This window comes from Galeopterus variegatus, unplaced genomic scaffold (genome assembly GCF_000696425.1).
Source record: "Galeopterus variegatus unplaced genomic scaffold, G_variegatus-3.0.2 Scaffold55, whole genome shotgun sequence".
In the NCBI taxonomy this organism is placed as follows: Eukaryota; Metazoa; Chordata; class Mammalia; order Dermoptera; family Cynocephalidae; genus Galeopterus; species Galeopterus variegatus.
Window position 1 is genome coordinate 676,431 of NW_007726166.1, and position 22,703 is coordinate 699,133.

At 42.6% G+C, this 22,703-nt stretch overlaps 1 protein-coding gene across 1 annotated transcript in view; it reads left to right on the forward strand.

Annotated features, from left to right (window-relative positions):
• SREBF2 (sterol regulatory element binding transcription factor 2) overlaps nucleotides 1–22,703 on the forward strand; it is a 57,465-nt gene that overhangs the window by 11,508 nt on the left and 23,254 nt on the right. Inside the window, exons 2-8 of the mRNA XM_008574236.1 lie at nucleotides 14,411–14,845; nucleotides 15,876–16,057; nucleotides 16,902–17,048; nucleotides 18,931–19,152; nucleotides 20,351–20,465; nucleotides 20,611–20,792; nucleotides 22,394–22,583. Coding sequence (XP_008572458.1) covers nucleotides 14,411–14,845; nucleotides 15,876–16,057; nucleotides 16,902–17,048; nucleotides 18,931–19,152; nucleotides 20,351–20,465; nucleotides 20,611–20,792; nucleotides 22,394–22,583 — 1,473 coding nt within the window. The remainder of the gene's footprint in view (nucleotides 1–14,410; nucleotides 14,846–15,875; nucleotides 16,058–16,901; nucleotides 17,049–18,930; nucleotides 19,153–20,350; nucleotides 20,466–20,610; nucleotides 20,793–22,393; nucleotides 22,584–22,703) is intronic.

The window sequence follows — 22,703 nt, forward strand, 5'->3', positions numbered from 1 at the left end:
GGGTCACTTACTAGAGAAGGCTTCTCAGGGAGGTACTTTTTTTTTTTTTTTTTTTTCTTTTTTTCGTGACCGGCAACGGATCGCAATCCTCAGTGTTGCGCCCGTACCGGACCGGGACCGGCAACGGAATCGCAACCCTCGGTGTTGCTCCCGCACCTTGCTCAGCCGGTGAGCGGCCGGTCTGTATGTGGGATCCGAACTCTCGGCGGGAGCGCTGCCACGCTTCCCAAGCAGCGCACTGCACTGTAGCAGTGCGCCACCGGGCCGGCCCCTCAGGGAGGTACTTTGTAAGCTGAGATCTTAAGAATAAAGGACGGAAGAAGAGAGGAGCTGTGTTCCAGGCCGAGTGAACAGCCATTTTGAAGGACTGAACCAGTGCTGGTGCTTGGATGTTTGGGTGATTAGTGTACTACACTGTTGATAACTGTGGTGTTTGTTATCTTCTTCAAACACAGCTCTGATCAGGTGCCTCCTTGCTTCAGTGTGTTCTGTATCGGTCAGGATTCTTGGTGATAAGCTGCAGAAACTGCCTTTGACTAGCTTGAACAGAAGAGGATTTTATTACGAGGGTGATACACAGATTCACCAGAAAAGCTGGAGAGCCAGATTTGAAAATTGGCCAGAACCAAGGGAGGCTCAGCAGCAGCAGAGCACATCTGAGCATGAGCTGAGGAGCAACCTGGTTAGGACCCCTCCATGTTGATGATCTGTATATTATCCTTGCGTTCCTGGGTCATTTCCTTAAGAGTCATGCTCCTGGTGAGAGCGTACATTAATCAGAGCTGACTGGCAGGAAGCCTTACCTCCCATCAGGACTGTCCAGTAGGGAATCCCAAAGGAAGATCAGGTGCTAATGGGAGGGTCGGGTCTAATGATGGACAAGTGAAACAAAAGTGGCAAATGGCCATTACATTTTCTGTGTCTCTCCTAGCCTTCGAAATAAGAGCCAAATATATATGGTGGCATTAAAACTTTTCACAGTTTAACTATAGGCAGCTGCATCTCTATACTTTGCTCCATGCTCTTCGCTACTTCAACAACTTGCAGGACATTTCCTGGTGCTGTGGTTTTGCTTAAACTGTTTCCTTTGCCTGGAATACCCTTCCCTCTTTGTAACTCATAAAACCCTTTTCATCCTTCTAGGCTCAGCTTTCACTGCCTGCCAGTTTGGATCAGTCCTTTCTCTACTCTCTGACAGCCCTTGTGAGGCACTTGTCTGTTCTCTCATCATAGTTTACAAGTTGGTTGGGTTCCTCTCTTCTCTGTGAGATTGGGAGGTGGGAAGAAAACCAATACTGTTTAATCCTTGCTCTGTGCTGATTCTCATGCAAGGCATTTAGGATCCTCCAGCTCTCAGCACATAATACACAGCATATACAAGTGCTGAGTGGATGTTTGTAGCAGGATTTAATAACCTGCTTTGCAAAAATTATTTTTCTTTTTAGTCTTAGGGAGATTTGGGAGTATGGTAATGAATGGAAGGGTAGGATGGTGGGTTGTTGGGGTCTTTTTTTTTTTTTTTCCTTATTTTTTTGGGGAAGGGGTGTCTTATTTTTGCCTGAATGGTTTAAGAACTGAAAAAGGTTGAGATCTGCTTCATAAACTCTGCCTCCAGGAGGAGTACAGTTCAAGCGAAGTGGCTTGTGGCTACTTTGTTGGCGATGGGGTCACCTGTCATCGTGAAATGTGAAGTCTTTGTCTTGCAGAACAGGATCATGCAGGATTGGTTCTTTGGAGTCTCACTCTACATCTTGCCCAACCTTTAGTCTCCTGTTTCAAGAGAGAGAAAGAGAGAACAGTATGATGCCAGGGCAGGGACCAGATGAAGAACTGGGAAATATAGGGAAGAACTGGGAAATATAGGAAAGAACTGGGATGACACATTCTTCCCTTCCTGAACTTGTGATATTCACTCTACTCATTCATGAATGAAGCATTTATTGAGCACCTGCCCAGTGTCAGGCTCTGTTTGGTGATATCTATACAATGATAGAACCAAAGCATCCGCTTTTGGTGGCTAAGAGCTTGACTTTAAATCCTACCAGCTGCTGACAGTGAGACAGTAGACAAGCTATTTAAACTCTCTGTGCTTCATTTTTCTTTTTTTTTTTTTTTGTCTTTTGTCTTTTTTCCGTGTCCGGCAACGGATTGCAACCCTCAGTGTTGCCCCCCGTACCGGACCGGGACCGGCAACGGGATCGCAAGCCTCGGCGTTGCTCCCACGCCTCGCTCAGCCAGTGAGCGGGAGCCGGTCTGTACGTGGGATCCGAACCCTCGGGCGGGAGCGCCGCCGCGCTTCCCAAGCGGCGCACTATCCAGTGCGCCACCGGGCCGGCCCCATTTTTCTTATCTTTAAAGTGGAGATGATAATGACATGTACCTCCAAGTGTGGTGGAGATTTAATGAAATCTTTGTAAAGTGTTTAATATAGTTGCCGACAATTATATTAAACACTTTAATAGGAAGAGCTCAGTAAATGTTAATAATTACTATATTATTTTTATTATTATTACTAATTGGCTCGGGGTTTTTCTTTTTGATTGTTGTTCCCAGAGTCTAATGTTGACCTTTTTCTAAGAGCAAGCATTTCAAGTCAATAAATGAAATAAGATGGATAGCCATTCAAATATGGGGTGCCAAGAATCTGATGTATCTAATCTAGTGATAGGTAAGGAAGGATTGGAGCCTGGCTGGGGCAGAGGGTGGAGCTTCTGCGTATGTGGGGACTTAGTGGTTGACTGCAGCATTCTAAAGCCCAGCCACTGTAAGGTTGGGCAGCTGCAGTGAGGACTCCTGAGAGGAAGCACTTCAGTGTGGTGGTTGGGTGACTTCTGAAGCAGGGTGTTTGTGAAAAGAGCACAGGACTTTGCAGAGGGAGAAAGAGGTTCCTCCCTCTGCGCTTGCTCACCCACCTGCCTTAGACCATGTGCAACAACCGCCCCTCACCCCGCCTTATTTTTCTGGGTTGGACTTGTTTTCTTCCACCAACACTGTTTTTTTTCAGGTACTTAAGTGCCAGGTATTATCCTAAGTGTTTTACACATATTAACTCATTTAAAAGAGTGCTTGAGGCAGCTACCTCACAGGGTGATTTTAAAGATTGTATAATGAAATATGTGCAAAAGTGCCTAGCAAGGTATTAAAAGCAAAAACAACAGAGTGACAGAGCTAATGAAGTTATTTTCCAGTAAACAAATCATGGTTAAGTTTTTTATATAAATAAACACCCACACAAGTATAAGTTTAAAAAAAAAACCCAGAAAACTACAACAGCTTTTTAAGCAACATATTCCAACAGTATCCTCTTGTACTGTGTATCTCTTTTTATCCTAACACATCACATCTGGCCCTGGCAGATGTTTACTCATGGTTCCTCTACCAGAACATGTACCTCTTGAAGGCATTTATTTTTGTATCTGGCACATAATAGGATCTCAGTTAAAGTTTGTTAAATGCATGTCTTAGGGGGTGATGTGTCTTTATTGATTTGTTCTTTATTTAAAAAGAGAAATTTCTAGAAAAGAGCATCTTGTCAGGACTGAAGTTCTCATTTGGAGAATAATTTAATAATTTGGGTAGGAAGGCATACTTACATAATATAAACAGCCAGGCAAAAATGTCTATTTCCCATTTCCCCTTGTTGAGTCAGTTACATACTTGCTTATCTTGAGATTGATCATGTTCCATTAGCATTAAAATTAATATTGAAAGTAATGAGATGGATTACCTAAATGGCCCTTCCCTCAAATTCTCCTTTATTGTCTCTCCGGGTCTGAAATCTTTCTCCTACGTTGTGATGAATATAAATGTAAAATCCAAGAACTGTTTGTTTTTGTAGGGGTAGAAAAGTGTGGGTAGAGAAGCGATCCAGACAAACCTAAATATAAATCTAAATTCAAATCTCAGCTCAGCCACTTTGTAGCTTATGTGGGGGGCTTGGGCAAGTTTTTGAATTTCTTTGAAACTTAGTTTCCTTGATTGTAAAGTAGAATAATAATACTGGTCTCAGAGTTGATGTAAAGCACTAAGTATGTATCAGTGGTAGGTATTACTATGTTGTCCACATAGAATCAATATGAATGAATTTAATGTCAGTTATAATCACCTAATACACATTTAAATAAAATATAAAAATTATTTCTAATCAGTAAATAAGTTTATTAGCTTTGTCACTGAATTGATTTTGCTTTTAAATATCAATAGTGTGACCACTGTCTTTTATTCAAGGGTTAAATTGGAACTAACATGGAGATTTTCCCTTCTCAAATTTATATTTTAAAAATATGAAAGAATCCAATACATTTTATTATGTGCTTGACATATTGCTATATATTAATAATGTATCCATCAGATTTTGGAATATTCCCATATTTACAAGTAGGGAAACTGAGTCTCAGGGAAATTAATTTTCTACAGATAGTGCAGCGATTACATTACTGTATTCTCAGCCAGTTATCTTTGAATTTATTTATTTATTTGGCAGTTGGCTGGTACAGGGATTGAACCCTGGACTTTGGTGTTATCACCAGCACACTCTAACCAACTAAGCTAACTAGGCTTTCTTTGAAGTTAAGTGTGAAATCCCCATTCAGTTTGGCTTTGCAAAGCAAGCATTGGTTTAGCTTTTTGATACCCTATTTTTCTCCTTAAATATGATTCCTTATCACCTTTTCTTTATACAATCCCTAGGGAGGTGACCTTTTCCTAGTGTTGGTCATTTTTTAGAGCCATGTTCATAACCAGAACTTTCTTTTAGCCAATTTTCAGAAAACAAAATTATCCGAGTTTTTGTTTCACCTATTCTGATATTCTCCTTTCAAGTCAGAATCTAGCTGTAAGATTTTGCTGAGAATGATTCTTAATTAGTTCATGATGTTATGGGACTCTGGGCAGGGGAGCAGACCCCCTTGTATAAACTAGAATGAGTAGCTGCTAAGCTGGAGGAGCTCACGTTCCTAGAGCATAGTTGGACAATTTGCTGTGGGTTTTCCTTTGTTTTTAATGAGGAAAATGGCCAAGTTCACTACCGTGAGCTGCAGGACACTTTGTGCTTTGGCCCCTAACTACTCACTCAGCCTGGTGCCCTGCCAGTTATCCATTCTCTTCAGCAGCCCACCATGTAGTTCCATGCCTTCCTGCCTTGGTTCATAGTTTCCCAACCTAGAATGCACCTTGCTTCTCTGTCAGCCTTCAATTCCAGCTCAAGAAGCTGCTCAACATGCTGGAGTCTGTGATTTTATCATGTTCCCTGTGTCCTCCTTGGTGTCTTATAGATATACATATCTGCTGTGACAATCTCCAGACTGTATTGTGAAACTTTCACTAACTTCTTGAGGTCAGAGATTGATTTATCATCTTTATGGGCTGGTACACAGTGGGCACTCAACTCATTGAAATCCTTTTGTATTTACATACCTCCTTCCCCCAAAGTGGAAGCTTTGCAGAAATTGCATAAATCTATCCAGATTTTCCTAGATAATCTAATTTTTAAAAATATCTTCCATTATGAGGCAATGTGACCCTTCCAGTTTCTATTTCAGAAAGCATGATCACCATTTTTATAGGTTGCATGAAAGTTGCTTTTGAGAGCCTTTCAGTGAATCAGTGCCAGTTTTTGTTTGTTTGTTTTAACCAGGGTGCACGGTGCTTGGAGAGGTACAGGGGAGTGGAAGATTTTGTCTGTACACTTGTATAGCACAAGACATTTAAAAAAAAAAAAGCGTTTAAAAGTATAATTTACTGTATATAACGTGGAAAAGTAAAATTTTTAAAGAGTTAAAAACATACTCATACTGATATCATGAGAACATATCAAAAATTCATTATCAGTGAGCAAACTAGCAGGATGACAAAGCTGGACCAAAGGGGACTGCAAGAAACTATTTACATAGCAGAAAAAAGAATTCAGATTCCTGCATTTGGATAAGGTTGCAAATTTAGATGCAGAACTGGCTAATGTACTACAAGGCAATAAAACCAAAACCTTGGAGGTTTTTTCTGCCAGACAAATCATTTGCAACTTACCAACTATTTGCAAGTTAACATCTAACTTTATGGAATGTGGGCACTACTAATCAGTAGTAAATAGAAAGTCAAACAAGGTTATGTTTCCATAGAGCATCAGATGACCTTTAGGCAGGCAGATTAGATAATGCTCTAGTATAACTTTAAAGGAGACAAAGATTTCTTTTTTTTCCTTATTTCCAAGTTTTAGATAATTTTTCTTTACAAAGTAAATCACATTTGGGTTCAACAGCTAAAAGATGGCTGGATATGAGATGAAAAGAGTCCTTGGTAAAAATAATTGTAAGTAGTTTTTTGAATTAGGATTGTGAAATTCAGAGTTTGGAGAAAAGAAGAGGGTGGTCACAAGCAGAAAGGCAAGGCATGGCAATCACATCCAGAGAAAGATTGCCCCTTCCTCACAAACACATGTGCAAAAAGGGAAGTGGGTATTTTTTCAAGCGTGGTTGATGAACTAAAGTAAATGGGAAGTGAAACTCTTGGACTAGGAGGGATCAATTGGTAGGAAGCTTTGCAGCTTTTGTTTAAAAGGCTGTTGGACTAACAAGACAATCAAAGAAGATGGTTGTCACGGGGTAAGAGGCTGCAGTTGAAGTTAAGGCAGGGTATGGAAGTGGAGTGAAGAGATCCATCTGTGATACTATGGAAGGAGACCTGACAGAAATTCAGAGTGAACTTAGGGTAGAGGAAAGAAGAAAGAGCAGTTCAAGGTCGTGCTGAAGATCTTTCTCCTGGTCCCCTGCTGTAGTAGACCAGGAAAGCCTGGACTTCTCTCCCTTATCTTCCTCCACTTCTCTCCCCACCACAGAGCTGGGTTTCTCTGGGGCTGCCTGAGGAAGGGGAGAGAGAGCCAGAAAGAGAGCAAACCAGAATACCATTTGAAAATTCTTTTGGGTTCCCTTTGTGCTTTCTTCTTCTCTTAATATTTGACTGTTTTATTTTATTATGTAATATTTTGTGTATACAAAGGAATATATGACATATTTGTGTATGTTACAAAACATGAGCATTTGAGAGCCTGCACCTCCCCACCCAATTTTCCTTTGTGGTTTCTTTAGCAGTAGAAAGAGTTCACTCATTCTTTGCTTAAAATGTAGGATGGTTGAGTCACTAGTTTTGATGCCCTGTGTTTTTCAGCACCTCCTCCAGACTCCCTTTTCCCAGGAAGGTGACCCAGAATCCCCTCAAAGTACACAATGCTGTCCCTGTGTTCTGAGCTTCTTACATGCTGTGTTATAGCAGAACTGACCATATACAAATTTTAATATTGTATAGTGAAATTACTTGGTTTTTGTGTTATATTTAAGAAATCCCTCATCCCCAAGAGTATAGGGATAGTCACCTAAACTTTCTTCATTTATTTTTTGTTCATTTTATCATTCACATTCACATAAATGAATGTGCCCCCTGATGTTTGAGTGGAGTATCATTTTATCATTCACATTAAACTTTCTTCATTTATTTTTTGTTCATTTTATCATTCACATTCACATAAATGAATGTGCCCCCTGATGTTTGAGTGGAGTAATTTTAGAAGGCAATTTGCCTGTTAGAACTGTCCCTATGTTTCCTATATTATTGCTTGCATTTTAGGGCTTCTAGTTGAAGTGTGTGGTTCACAGAGCCCAACTCCCTAACTGTTCCTGTGGATGACTTGAATGGGGATAACTGATGTTTCAGGTCCTGGAGAAAGCAGTGGTGATCACAAAAAGCAGATAGGTGGAGAAGTGAAAAGTTGTCTCATGATTGACTCTCACGTTTGATACTGGTCTACATTTTTGTATTAGTCAGGGTTCTCCAGAGAGACAGAATCAATAAGATATGTTATAATTATATGAGAGGGATTTATTAGGTGATTAGCTCACGTGGTCATGAAGAAAAGTCCCACGATAGGCCGTCTATAAACTGGATGCCGATAGTGTGGCTCAGTCCAAGTCTAAAGGCCTCAGAACCAGGGAAGCTGATGGTGTCCTTGGTGTAAGTTCTGGAACCCAAAAGGTGAAGAATCTCAAGCTCTGATGTACACGGACAGGAGAGAAGAGTGTATCCCAGCTCCAGCGGATCAAGAGAGAGCTTCACCTCTTTCCTCTGTCTTTTGTTCTCTCCGGACCCCCAGTGGATTGGATGGTTCCCACCCACACTGAGGGTGTGTCTTTCCCACCCAGTCCACCCAGACTCTCATACTAATCTCTGCTGGAAACACCCTCATGGACACACCTGAAAAGATTGCTTTACCAGGTTTCTCAGCATTTCTTCATCTAACCAAGTTGACATCTAGAATTAACCTTCACAATTTCCTTTTTCTTTTTGTAATTATTAGAAAAAACATCCTGGGAGGGGAGATCATCAGTGGGAACAAGTTCTATCTGCTCAAGCAGGATACTTGTTGGAAATTCAATTTTGCATTTAGCTCCCTCTCTGCCACTGGTTGTGGTCCATCTCATTCCCAGTGGCCTACACACACCACATACCACGCTTATTTCTATGTTCTTGTGCTTGTTGGACAGCTCTAATGTGAATGATAAAATGAACAAAAAATAAATGAAGAAAGTTTAGGTGACTATCCCTATACTCTTGGGGATGAGGGATTCTTGGGGATGAGGGATTTTTAGGTGACTATCCCTATACTCTTGGGGATGAGGGATTTTTTAAGTATAACACAAAATCCAAGTAATTTCACCATACAATATTAAAATTTGTATATGGTCAGTTCTGCTATAACACAGCATGTGCATTCCTAAATATCATTGTGCTGTGCAAAATCGTGCGGTAAAAAACACAGGGTTAGGATCACAATACTTAAAAATTTCATAGGTGACAACAAAGAGAAAAAAAGAAAAAGTCATATTTTTTTAAAAAGATAGGAATCTAATAAAACAGTATCACAGTTTTACAAGTAAGGGGTAAGAAATACTGTATATAAATACCATAATAAATAAGGTACTTTGGGGGCTGGCCTTCTAGCTCAGTTGGTTAGTGTGTTGTTGTAACAGAAAGATCAAGGGTTTAGATCCCCGTGCTGGCTAAATAAATAAGTAAGTAAGTAAGTAAGGTATTTTGACTTGAAAAAGACCTGAGGTTTGCTTGTGGAAGTGGGCATCTTTAGGTTACAGCTTATGAGTTGTAAAGTGGTGCAAGGAGGGCCGTCTGAAGTCCAGTGGAAAGTTGTGACACAAATTTGAATGGGTGTGGTTCATAACACATGCAGTGACCTGATAAAGCTGGTAGATCTTCAAGGTGTGTGTGTGCATTTTGTGCATTTCTGTGTGGCTCATTTCAACTGGGTATGGTTTTCTGCATTTTCTAGTGTTTCTATCATGCACATGCAAACACAGAGTTCGTGTTATGCTCAAATTGTTCCCTGATATATTTGATGCACTGGGACAAATTTTATTTCTGAAATAAGTGTTAAAGCAGAACTGTCCAAAAAATACTATGCATAACACGTGCTAGCTAATACTAAGTGCCAGGCACTGTGCCATAGATTCTACATGAATTATCTCTTAACAACCCCATGAGTTAGCTTTAATTGGTAAGCCACGTTTTACAGATGAGAAAACTGCAGCTCAGCCAGATGAAACTTGCCCCAGGTTACAAGGCTAGGACATGATGACTCTTAATCATTATGTCATTCTTTTTTCCTGAACAAACTAAAAAAAATGACAAAGTGGGGGTAATATTTGTAAACATATAAAAAAGAACAAATATCCATAGTGTACCTTTTTATTGATTTGAAAAATGGACAAAGATCGAGAACAGGAGACTTACAAAGGAAGAAATATAACATTGGTATTAAAGAGAAAAAAAAGACATTCAGCCTCATTTAGTACTTAAGTCATGTAACACAAACTAATTCCATGTCGGTTTTCTCTACTATCAGATTGACAGAAATAGATGTGGGGAAACGCTGTTGGGAACACAGATTGTTAAAACCTTTCCAAAGTACACATAACCTGTTTTTTGAACTAGCCATCTAATTTCTAGAAGTTCCTTCTAAGAAAATCATCAGATAAGTGGGAAAAGATTTTTTTTTTTTTTTGTCTTTTTTCCGTGTCCGGCAACGGATCGCAACCCTCAGTGTTGCCCCCGTACCGGACCGGGGACCGGCAACGGGATCGCAACCCTCGGTGCTGCTCCCGCGCCTCGCTCAGCCAGTGAGCGGGAACTGGTCTGTATGTGGGATCCGAACTCTCGGGCGGGAGCGCCGCGCTATCCAGTGCGCCACCGGGCCGGCCGGAAAAGATTTTTGTAAGAGTTGTTAGCAATGTTGAAAAATTGAAAGCAACTATCCATCATCTTTAAGTGGTTAAACAAATCCTAGTGCACCAATACAATACATATAATACAATACAGTACTATGGGACTCTTAAAAAGGATGATGTTATATCCATAACTGTTCACATTGAATTCTCTTCATGTTTTATTAAGCAGAGGGAGCAGGGTACAAACTAATCTCATTTTCGTAAAACCATTTGCATGCACACATGTGCATGTTTGTGTGTGCAAGCATTCCTTGTTCAGGAAGAAGTCTGGGAGGACACATTGTTGATGGATATCTCAGGGTAGTGGAATTATTGGAGTTTTTTTTTTTTTTTTTATTTAACTATTTTCCAAATTTTTCTGTAGTGAATATATTCTTTTATGATTTAAAAAAAATATTTAAAGACATTGTCTAACACAAGGTGCATAATAAATACAAAATATAAGAATAAATGAGGCTGGCCAGTTAACTCGGTTAGAGTGTGGTTTTATAACACCAAGGTCAAGGGTTCAGATCCCCATACCAGCCAGCCGCCAAAAAAAAAAAGAATAAATGACCTTTGTAAACCAGTTCTCCCAGCAGGGCTAGGTAACAAATACCTACTAAAGGATTATTGACTGTGCAGTTTGGACACGTCGTTACCCCATTTGGGGGCTTCAGATTCTTTATTCCTGACCAGAATCAATTGCAGAGTTCAGGTTACCTCACTCTCAGGTAGATGCCATAAGGCTGAGCTGAGCAAAGTGCAGTGATTCGTGTTACTTCCAGGTCACAAGCTCCATAAAATGCATATGAACTAGGAATCTCTTTGGATGAGGCATGGGGCTGCTTGCAATGCAGGGATGATTACCAGAGCCTCTAATTTTGGTTACTTGCTTTTAAAGAGACCAGAACCCAGATATAGTTTCTCGGGGCCCCACCTACTTTACTAAGCAACTTAGTCCTACTTTTAAGAAGCAGCTAAAAAACAGGAGTGTGGCTTGGTGAGGGAGCAAGGTGAGCTTGGGTGTGCTGGCCCAGCCTGGGGAGGCATGTCTCTGGCCCTGAGTTCTGTGAGCTGCAGCAAGAATTGGAACTTCATTTTCAAAGCTCCATAAAACCTGTGCCTTCTCCCAGGGCTCCCTTTTCTGGATTTCATGGCTCTCTGTAGAAATGAAAGCCTGTTTAATTGCAGAACAGAAATGATCAGAGCACAGAACAGCGAGGAGACATTAGGATGCTCTCACTGGGTACATGTTGGAGTTATAGAGCACAAATGTGCCTGGGTTCTCCAGGCCTCCTCTTTTCTGGCACTGCGGGCCAGATGGGGCCCAGAAAGACCTTGTGCACCCTGCTGAAGGCAGGAGCTCTGAGAGCCTCTTCACATTGCTCCTTTCCTGCAAATGCTTGTCTTAACAGGCCCCTTTGCACCACTTAGCCCAGCGCCCAGCTGCCTAACTGACTGGAGATGGCTCTACTGGAGCATTTTGTATGTGGGTTGAAAGGGATTTTTTTTTTTTTTTTAATTTAAAGAATCACATTCCATCTGCCTACACACTCTTAACCTGCTTTGTGAACTAAGTTTTGTGGCCTTTTCAGGTTACCTTACCACACCAGCCCCTGTCTCCCCCTCAAAAGGGTTTTGAGAGCACTCGGCAAGATGAGATAAACGGACCCAAGTGCTTGTGTAGTGGGTGCTTGAGAAGTACCACTAATCGGGACCTTCACAAGGGTCTGCCCCTCAGCAAGCACTTTGCATAAATTATCTTATTAATCCTCAGAGCAAAGAGGCCAAGTATGTTTTTTCATGGCAGTCTTGTGGTGAGGAAACTGAGGTGCAGAGAGAAGTAACTTGCCTACTTTCGCGCAGCTGGTTAGGTGGGCTTCCTGAGACACACACCCAGGCCCACCCAGAACCAAAGCCTGTGCCCTTCTGCCAGGCTACCCTTAGCTTTCCACAGATGAACACAGTCAGCCAGTCCTTAGCTTTCCGCAGATGAACACAGTCAGCCAGTAAGTGATGTTCCTCTGGCCAAAAAGCAGGCCTCTGTGTGGATTTCCCAGAGAGGTGGGATTTTATGAGAATCCTGGAAGGCTCAACAATTATTAGGTTTCTCTTAATCATTTTCTTTTTTTTTTTTTTTTGTCCTTTTTGTGACCGGCCGCACCATGCTCAGCCAGTGAGTGCACCGGCCAACCCTATATAGGATCCGAACCCGCGGCGGGAGCGCTGCTGCGCTCCCAGCACCACACTCTCCCGAGTGCGCCACGGGCTTGGCCCTTAATCATTTTCTTACTTTTTATAATCTTTTCTTTTTTTTTGACAGCTGGCTGGTACGGTGATCTGAATCTGTGACTTTGGTGTTATAAAGCTACACTCTGACCAACTGAGCTACCTGGGCAGCCCCTAGCTTTTTATAATCTTGTGCTGTACTTGGAATGCGTCAATACTAAATTGTGTTTTGTTCAGATTTTGTGCTGAGTTTGAGGACATTTCTTAGTTTAATCATGTATAAGGAGTTGGAATTGATTGGTATGAGTTGCAATATCTGTGGCAATCTGCCTGTTTCTCCCTCCCACACACAACAGGTTGAGTGAGGGCAGAGCAGTGCCAAGGTGTTGGTAAACTTTATCACTCTGCAGAAATTTAGTTTGGTGAGCAAGTATTTAGCCCATCAGGTAGAACTAACCAAACACTTAAAGTGCTGAAATTAAAATGTTAAGCTCCAGTTATCCCATATGGAAGCCACACTAGAAACCCCCAGTAGTTTTCTGCTTGCCCGACATACAACTCTTCATACCCCAGACCCCCTCCCGTGTGCGTGAGCATACACACACACGCACGCAAAAGCAATCAGGATGGATGGAGGTGGTGGTTTTTTGTTGTTTTGGCATCCAAATCAGAAGCATCCTGTGGCCTTGAGGCTTTGGAGAGGAGGGACACAGTTCAAGAGTAAGCAGTAGCTTCTTGGAAATGTATTGGAGAGAGGAAAGGGGAAGGTTTGTGGACAGCATAGAGAATTGTAGAGGTGAAAATATTTGGGACAAAGTTGAAACTAATAGGGACCCAGCCCTATGAAGAGGAAGGAGTCAAGAGAGATGAGTTGTTAGTCATGGATTAAGTCGGGTTGTAGTAAGCCTTTGGTAGGATGGTGCAGGGAAGAGGCCCTGGAAACAGGACTGGGTGTTTAGGGGTTCCAGATACTTGGAACATGATCTAGAAAGGAGAGCACGGTCTCCAGGTGGACACATCTTTTGGCCCCATAGACTCCTTGCCAGAAGGAAGGGGCACAGCCAAAGGAGGGCCAGAGTGGGCTCCGTAAAGCGCAAAATCCAGGGCAGGTCCAGGCCTTGACCTCCTGACAGTGTGCTGTGGTACAGTAGAAGAACACAAAGCTGGGAGGCAGAGAACTTGTTCTAATCCTGGCTGTGCCCTGACAAGCTGTGTGACCTTGGTTATGTTATTTCCCTGTTCTGGATTTCATATATGATCTTTCCATTCTTTCTATCCCTAAAGATCTATTACTTGGGGGCCATCAATTTCATTGTCCCTGAGTGTTCCTGAGGGCACCAACAGTGCCCAGAGCCATGCCCAGCTTGGAGAGAAGTCCCAGAGCCCAGCTGTGGTGAGGAGGAAAGGGGTTAGAGTTAAGATATGGCATGGCTTCAGCTGGACCCACATCTCCTGTGCCATGGGGAGCAGTGCTGAGATGGGAGGTGGCCATACAGCCCAAGGCTGCTGTGGTCCAAACCCTTAACACAGTGATTACCCACTTCCTGTCTCATTGTCTCCAACTGTAAATGGGAACCTGCAATACTCTCCACAAAACAACAGTCACCTAGTACAGAGGTAGCTCCTATTAGGACTGATAAAAACTATTGGGAAAGTGTGTAGTAAGGGTCTGGAGTTGGGGACGAGGAGAGGAAAGATTATCAAACAGACGAACTCCTGTCCTGTTGTCTGGGACCCTTCATCAGCCATCATGGCCCAAATGATCCCCACATGAGAGGGAGATAAAGGTTTCCTGACCCATTTCTGCCACAGTCTTAGGAAAGCCATTGGATTTTCATGCCTCAGTTTCTTAAGCAATTTTGAAGTTAATATTTTGGATGGCAATAAAATTACTTCTTTTCCTTTGTTCACAGAAATGCTGCAGTTTGTCAGCAATCAAGTGGAGGAGTTCTCTGACTTGTTTTCAGAGCAGCTGTGTAGCTCCTTCCCTGGCAGTGGTGGTAGTGGCAGCAGTGGCAGCAGTGGCAGCAGCAATGGCAGGAGCAGTGGTGGCGGAGCTGTGGATACCTCGATGCAGCGGTCATTCAGCCAGGTCCAGTTACCTACCTTCTCTCCATCGGCTGCCTCCCCCCAGGCTCCAGCCTTGCAGGTCAAGGTCCCTCCCACCACAGTTCCCACCCCACCTAGGGCAACTCCTGTTCTTCAGCCCCGCCCCCAGCCCCAGCCTCAACCTCAACCTCAGCTGCAGCAACAGACAGTAATGATCACCCCAACATTCAGCACCGCTCCACAGACGAGGATCATCCAGCAGCCTGTAATATACCAGAATGCAGCTACCAGCTTTCAAGGTGATTCAGAAGTCTGATATGGTAGTGATGGGTTGGTTCCAAAGTTTATGTGCTAGTTTGCAGACATGGTAGATAGTTCTATCCTCTTTGGGGATGACAGATAAATCAATATGCTCCTGTCTGAATGAGTGTCTGGTAACTGGCAATAAGAACTGGTGCAGGAACATTTCACATTTCTGCTTCTTCAAATACCCTAATATCTATTGTACCTGCTTTAAGGATACTTGATTAAAAAATCAACAAGCATAGTAGACCAGGGCTGTCCTGGTAACTAGAGGTAGAGGCTTGAATAAAATTAGGCTTGAAACTTGGCCTAAGCAACAGCCAGATCTCAGCACCCACAGGTTGAGAGCCATTCTTTCAGCAAACATCTCCTGAGCATTTGCAACAGAGATGAATACGGCAGCTTTTAATACAGGTGCTGCATCTCCGAGTCACAGGCCTCATAGTGGGCCCTCAATATGTGTTGAGTGAATGAATAACTGAAGGTGTCTTGTTCTTTCTGTGATGTGGGATGTCCCAGTGACTTTTCATGAAATTTCCCTCTGGCTCTGTGGGGAGCCCTGGGTGGGGTTACTATTTCTCTGAACTTCAAAGAATCTGATAGTTCTTCAGTAGGGTTCAAGAATTTGTTGGGGGGTGGGGTGTGAAGGGAAAAAGCTCAGATAGTCATCCCAAAGTACACTTCCCATCCAGAAATGATGGGAGAAAGTGAGGTCTCAGGGAGTTGTTGATTCTCAACATCTGTTAACTCCCTTGGTGGGTGCAGTCATTTGCCAGTTAGTTTCCCTTACCTCTATTCCAGCACCCAGAGTAATAAAGCAGTTTGTACTCATTCCCTCAGAAATTGATGCAGCTCTCATGGAATGTTCTTGTTATCTAAACCAGCTTGTAAATGGCTGTGCACATCTTCCGCAGCATGTGGGGAGTTAAAATCATTGTGTGATACTCCATCCCCAAGTTCTTGCTGCAGCTACAGTGGCAGAATGCATTTCTCATCCATGTGACTTTTTTCTCTTTTACTCCCAAGTCCTTCAGCCTCAAGTCCAAAGCCTGGTGACGTCTTCCCAGGTACAGCCAGTCACCATCCAGCAGCAGGTACAGACGGTACAGGCCCAACGGGTGCTGACACAAGCAGCCAATGGCACGTTGCAGACCCTTGCCCCAGCCACAGTGCAGACGGTTGCTGCACCCCAGGTGCAGCAGGTCCCGGTAGGTGGCTGGAAGGTATTCAGGGAAGTACTGGTTGAGGCTGTCGACTGGTTCTTGGTTGAAGATGTGGTCTACATACTAAGAAGGACCAGCCAGAGTGTACACAGAGCAGCTTGTGGGGTGGTCGGAGTGCCTGGGCTCCACATGTGCCAGTGAGCAGAACATAGAGACTGACTGAGACTGCATCTGTAGATATGCGCTGGCAATCACATATACTCAGTAAGGCTGGTATATTAACTCATTTGTATAATGGGTATTAAACAGAAATGCACCAAATTCATATTTCTCAGATGATTTTCTTTTTTATAATTTTCTGTTTTTCATATTTTCAGCAGTGGATGCTGAGTGTGTATTACTTTTGGTGGGGGAGCATGTATTTTATAAACGGAAAAAAATGTTTTTATGTTATATATCATAATGGACTGTATTTTTTTTTTCTAACAGAGTAATTTATCTTTAAAAAAATCAAGTTTTATCTCTTTTGCCTCTCAGCCATGTTCCTGGCTTTCTTAAGTCTGTCTAACATCAGACCTCTCTCCCCTCCACTGTCTACCACACTATCCCTGCTCTGCTCCTGCTAGGACACCAGCACTACCTTCTGTGAAGCCTTTTAGCCTTTCACCCTTAAAACCCAGAACCCTCTTTAGCTATTCTGTCTTTCTCCTCCTCAACCCGGTATTCAGGCAGTACAATATAGCCAGTTTTTGAAATGGCTTCTAGAAGATTTCCTGGTATTTTTTTATTCTCAGCTTCATGAAAATTATGTTGTCTTTGCAGTGAGAAATGAACGTAAAATAGAAAAATAATGCTACCTTCCCTTTTCTTTTCTTTCTTCTCTATCCAGGTCCTGGTCCAACCTCAGATCATCAAGACAGATTCTCTTGTTTTGACCACACTAAAGACAGAAGGCAGCCCTGTCATGGCTGCAGTCCAGAACCCAGCTCTCACGGCCCTCACCACCCCTATCCAGACAGCCGCCCTTCAAGTACCAGTAAGAGCTACCTTCTCCCCTGCCCTGCTCCTTCTTTCTTGGAGGTGTTAGGTCTCAGAGATGTTAAAGTCTCTACACCCTGAGTAGGTATTGGAAGCTCTGTAGAATGTGTCAGTCAAATTCTGAATATCACCCCTCTTTTAGTTTTTTTTTTCCCCCTTGAAGAAGTACTGCCAATGTGCATTACATTGGAGTACTGGGGTTTAAAAGTGGGTAGAAGAGAACAGCAGAGGAGCCTGTGATGGAGGTTTGGCTTCTGAAGGACCCTAGGGCCACCAGGCAGAGAGGGGCTCCAAGCGGAAGGCCATGGAAGGCACTCCATCTCTTAGTTGTACACTGTCAGCCACTTTTAGCATCCTGTGACAAGAAAGTCTGGTAGAGTAAAAGGTGATTAAAATGTAGAAACACGGGGCCAGCCCATGGCTCACTTGGGAGAGTGTGGTGCTGACAACACCAAGTCAAGGGTTAAGATTCCCTTACTGGTCATCTTGTATAAAAAAAAAATGTAGAAACACGGGGCCAGCCCATGGCTCACTTGGGAGAGTGTGGTGCTGACAACACCAAGTCAAGGGTTAAGATTCCCTTACTGGTCATCTTGTATAAAAAAAAAATGTAGAAACACTAGCTTTATTCATAAAAGCCAAGAACTAGAAACAATCCAAATGTCCATCCACAAAAAAATAGGTCAACGAGTTATGATATATTCGTACAATAAAACTATGCCCAGAAATAAGAAAAAGAGCTGTTGATATGTAAAATATAAAAATTGCTGAACCTCAAAAATATTACGTTGTTCCAGGTTTCTTTAGGATATTTTGGGGGAAAAAATAGTATGTTAAGCAAAAGAAGCCTATTACAAAAGAGTTCATGCCAATCCCATTCATATTAAGTTCAGAAAGAGGCAAAATTAAGCTATATAATAGAAGTCAGAGCAGTGATTACAAGGGGGAGAAGGGGGTGAGTGTTGACTGGGAGGGGCATGAGGGAACTTTCTAAGGGAATACAAATGGTCTATATCTTGGTCTGGGTGGTTACTCACATCGTATACATATGTGAAAATACATCAAGCTGTAAACTTAAGATCTGTGGGGTTTATTGTGTGTGAATTATTTCTTGATGACTAATGAAGTTAAGCCTTTTTATTTGTTTATTAGCCATTTGGATAGTGAGGCCATTTATTAAAGAGAATAAAATTAAAATTAGTAAGAGTAGGGCTGGCCTAGGTTAGCTCAGTTGTTAATAGTGTGGCCTTGTAACATTAAAGTCAAGGTTTCGATTTCCATACTGGCCAGCTGCCAAAAAAAAAAAAGTAGAAACAAAAAGAGGGGAAAGCAGAGATAAATAAAAGCAGGGGAGACCTCTATGGTTGGCCTATTAACTTCATAAAATGACTCTGATTGAGAATATCAATTCTGCCCTTGAGCTCTTTGATGGCCAGATTATATAAAGAAGTGGAGTAATTGACTTAATTGTCATTTGAGAGGGAAAATGTGTCATATGCCAGGGGAAAGTTTTCTCTGATGCCAGTTCGTGTGGTTCACTGTATACAGGTTCAGAGATAGTTAACAGTTTGACAGCAAAGCAGAAATCACATGACTTGTTTCTGGCACCCCTAGATCAAAGGTTAAAACATATTTAACCATATTAATTCTTTCGTGGTATAATTTATTGAAAGTGTTTCTGAAAGGGAGGTAGTTACTGAGCTACGGTGGCTCCTGTGGCTTTTTTGGGCTGATTTAATTAACCCAGGAAGGGTCTCAGACAGTGTGAAATGTTGCCTGGTGATGCCAAAAAGCCAGGGTTGAGCAAATTTGTGTTGTGAGGTTGCTTTACACACACTAACGAAGAGATAATTATGCCCCTGTACCTGTGCCTATTCCAGACCCTCGTGGGCAGCAATGGGACTATTCTGACCACAATGCCTGTGATGATGGGGCAAGAGAAAGTGCCAATTAAGCAGGTACCTGGAGGAGTCAAGCAGCTCGAGCCCCCCAAGGAAGGAGAAAGACGGACGACACACAATATCATTGAGAAGCGATATCGTTCCTCCATCAATGACAAAATCATTGAGTTGAAGGACTTGGTCATGGGGACTGATGCCAAGGTGAGTGCCAAGCAAAGTAGGGTTTCATGCTCCACCATCTCCCCTTAACCTCTCTTTGCAGCTGGAGTTTAGGGAAGTCCCAGGCTAAGCTCAAGCTGGGTGATTGTAAGAATGAGTTAGAGGTCCTTTCTATCTTGTGAAAGCATCTTGGTGTTTATCAAGATGATAAAATATTAACCAATGTAAGGGGACTGGTGAGGGTTGGTAAGGCAGTGGCACACCGGGACTTTTAATTTCTTTGATGTCCTCTGCAGTGATTTGGACCCCAGCATTAGAGGCAGAGAAAGATACCTGCCACTCACCAGTGGCCAGATAAAAGAGTATGTGCACTTTGGAGTCAGCTGATGTCATTGCTGGCATATTTTTAGCTGTGTTCAGCGGTGCCTAGAAATATTTTTACCTTCTAGGAAAGAGGGAAAAAAAGCGGAGATTGGGTCTTTGACCATTAGCAAATAGAAGAAATTGATTTTCCAAATATTTCTGGTGTTTCAGTGAATATGTTTCCTGGCAAGTCGAAGATATATATATTTTTTTAAAGATGACCGGTAAGGGGATCTCAACCCTTGGCTTGGTGTTGTCAGCACCACGCTCAGCCAGTGAGCAAACCGGCCATCCCTATATAGGATCCGAACCCATGGCCTTGGTGTTATCAGCACCACACTCTCCTGAGTAAGCCACAGGCTGGCCCTAAGATTTTTTACCTATTATCTGTTTACCCCTATTTTGAAAGAAAATTTTATTATTTTCCTTGTAGCCTACAAATCTGAAAGTATATATATCTTAAATAAAAGTATATGCCTTAAGATAACTGTCCAACAATGCTCTGGTTTTTTGTTTGTTATTTGCCTTAAAGTTTATTTTGGTGCTTAGATTATTATAAGAAGTAGGAATAATAGCTAATATTTATTTATTGAGTGTCAACTATGTGTCAGGCTTGGGGCTAAACTCTTTACTCGTATTATTATCTCATATAGCCCTGACTACAAGCCCGTGGTCCACATACTATCATTATCCCCATGTTAAGGAGAATAGTGAGGTTCAGAAATATGGAGTAACCTGTCTGTGGGTAGCATAGCTAATAAACCCAACACCTCCCATCCTAGAGCCATGCTCTCAACCCACAAGCTGTAGGGCTCTTCTTCCTTCACTCTGCAACCTGCACTAATTTCACTGTGTCTGCACTCATCTTCCTTCCCAGATGCACAAGTCTGGCGTTCTGAGGAAGGCCATTGATTACATCAAATACCTGCAGCAGGTTAATCACAAACTGCGCCAGGAGAACATGGTGCTGAAGCTGGCAAATCAGAAAAACAGTAAGTGTGGTCCTTGAGAAAAGGGTTGTACAAGAAGCCCTGTGCTAGGCACTAGGGAGGGCCCATAGACGTGTATAAGGCCCAGCCCCAGCCCAGGTGGGGCTCTGTAAAAACAGATCATTTACCTGTTGGGTTTTTTTTTCAGAGCTCCTGAAGGGCATTGACCTAGGCAGTCTGGTAGACAATGAGGTGGACCTGAAGATTGATGACTTTAAACAGAATGTCCTTCTGATGTCCCCCCCAGCTTCTGACTCAGGGTCCCAGGCTGGCTTCTCCCCCTACTCCATCGACTATGAGCCTGGAAGCCCTCTGTTGGATGATGCAAAGGTACAAGCTTTTGAGGTCCCCTGACTCCTGGAATCTCTCTCATGTTTCCTAAGAAAATAGTCGGGGGTGGGGGTGGGGGCGGGCACAGACCAGGGGCCAGGCCAGATGCTTAGCAGGCCCAGGCTGGAGAGAAACAAATCCTGTGAAATTAACCAGGTCCTGGGGAATAAAGAGAAAACAGACTCTGGAGTTGCGGGGGAGGGGGCTTGAGGAACAGTCCTTCAGTTTTAACTGGTCCTTGCTGATGAAAGGCCCCATCAGAGAGGACTGAGTGCCAAATCCAGAACGGTAACACATAGCACTGTCAGGCAGACACTGGGAGTTGCTGGAGGCACCTTATTCCCTCTCCCTGTAATGGGCCTTGCAAGACCACTTCGCGAGTCTGATCGGTTGGTTTAGGACAAGGCAGCCTCTGGGTCCTCTTTCTGGAAATGATTACAGTTTGCAATCTAAGGTAACATTCCAACCAAGGGCCTTTAATTGTCAAAGAAAGCCCCTGACAATTGTAGTTTAATAGAATTAGTTAAAGCAGGCTCTGAGCCTAATGATCTTCCTGGAAACCTGTGGAGACCACTAGGTTCTGTACTACATTTTGACAATGGCAGTTTCTGACTCCAAGAGCATAAAGTCCCCTTCTAGTATTTTTTGTTTGTTTGTTTGTTTGATTAGGCTGTTTATTATATCATATACAGTACTTAATTTTACAAAGGAAGCTCTGTTTTTGAAATATTTTATAAATGTGATTCTGTTTGGTAACAACAAGCCGCGTGACATATAAATTGAATTAGCTAGTCTTCTGAGTCATCATTTCAAATGGTTTTAAAATATTGAAAAGGAGACATTTGGTATGTACACATGTGAGCTCAGGGAGATTCAGCTCCAGACTTTCTCCCTCCCTCCCTCCCTGTGGGCTCCATGGACTGGTGAGGCTTCTGTCTCCAGTTCTCCCTCTGTAAAATGGTGGACGAGGGGGTCGATGTTGCAGTTTCAGAACAGGCAGACTTCTTTAGATAGATCCACATTAAAGTATGGTCTTTAATCAACTTTATAGTTGGTTAAGTATAGAGGTATAATTTAAATGCAATAAAATACACCTGTTTTAAATGTGTAGTACCAGGAATTTTAACAAATGTACACATCTATGTAATTATTATTACAATCAAGATGTACAACATTTTCATCATACCAAAAAGCTCCTTCATACACCTTTATAGGTAGGTCACATACCCCTCTCCAGGCTCAGACAACTACAGATCTATCAACTTCCTGTCAGTTTAGATTCATTTTACCTGTTCTGGAATTATACAGAAACAGAATCATATAGTGTGTGCTGTCTTTTGTGACAGAGCTCTAAAGAAAAAAATGTCTTCTACCTTTGTTCTTTGGAACATGTACTTTTCTCATTTAACAGGAAGGAGAATGCTCCAGTGTTTTAGCAGCAGTTTGTGAATTGTGGGCTTCTTAGCTCCCTCCTTGCTTCATTCCTGTCTGACTTAATGGTCTTGAATTTAAACCTCACAATCTATTTTCCGATATATAAAATTAAAATGCTATAAAAACCCACACAGTATTCATTCCAACCTTGAGACCCTATTTTGAAGGTCAAAGATGAACCGGACTCTCCTCCTGTAGCGCTGGGCATGGTGGACCGCTCTCGAATTCTGCTGTGTGTCCTCACCTTCCTGTGTCTCTCCTTTAACCCCCTGACTTCCCTGCTGCAATGGGGAGGGGCCGACTCTGACCAGCACTCATACTCAGGCTCTGGCCGCAGTGTACTGTCATTTGAGTCAGGTAGGTGGAGGGCCCCTTGTGCCATCTGGGATGGGTGGACTGCTGTGGCAGAAGAAGGATCCTTTGTACAAACTACTTCTTATCTACTAGGTCCCAAAAGGCTTTTGTTAGAGGGCCCTT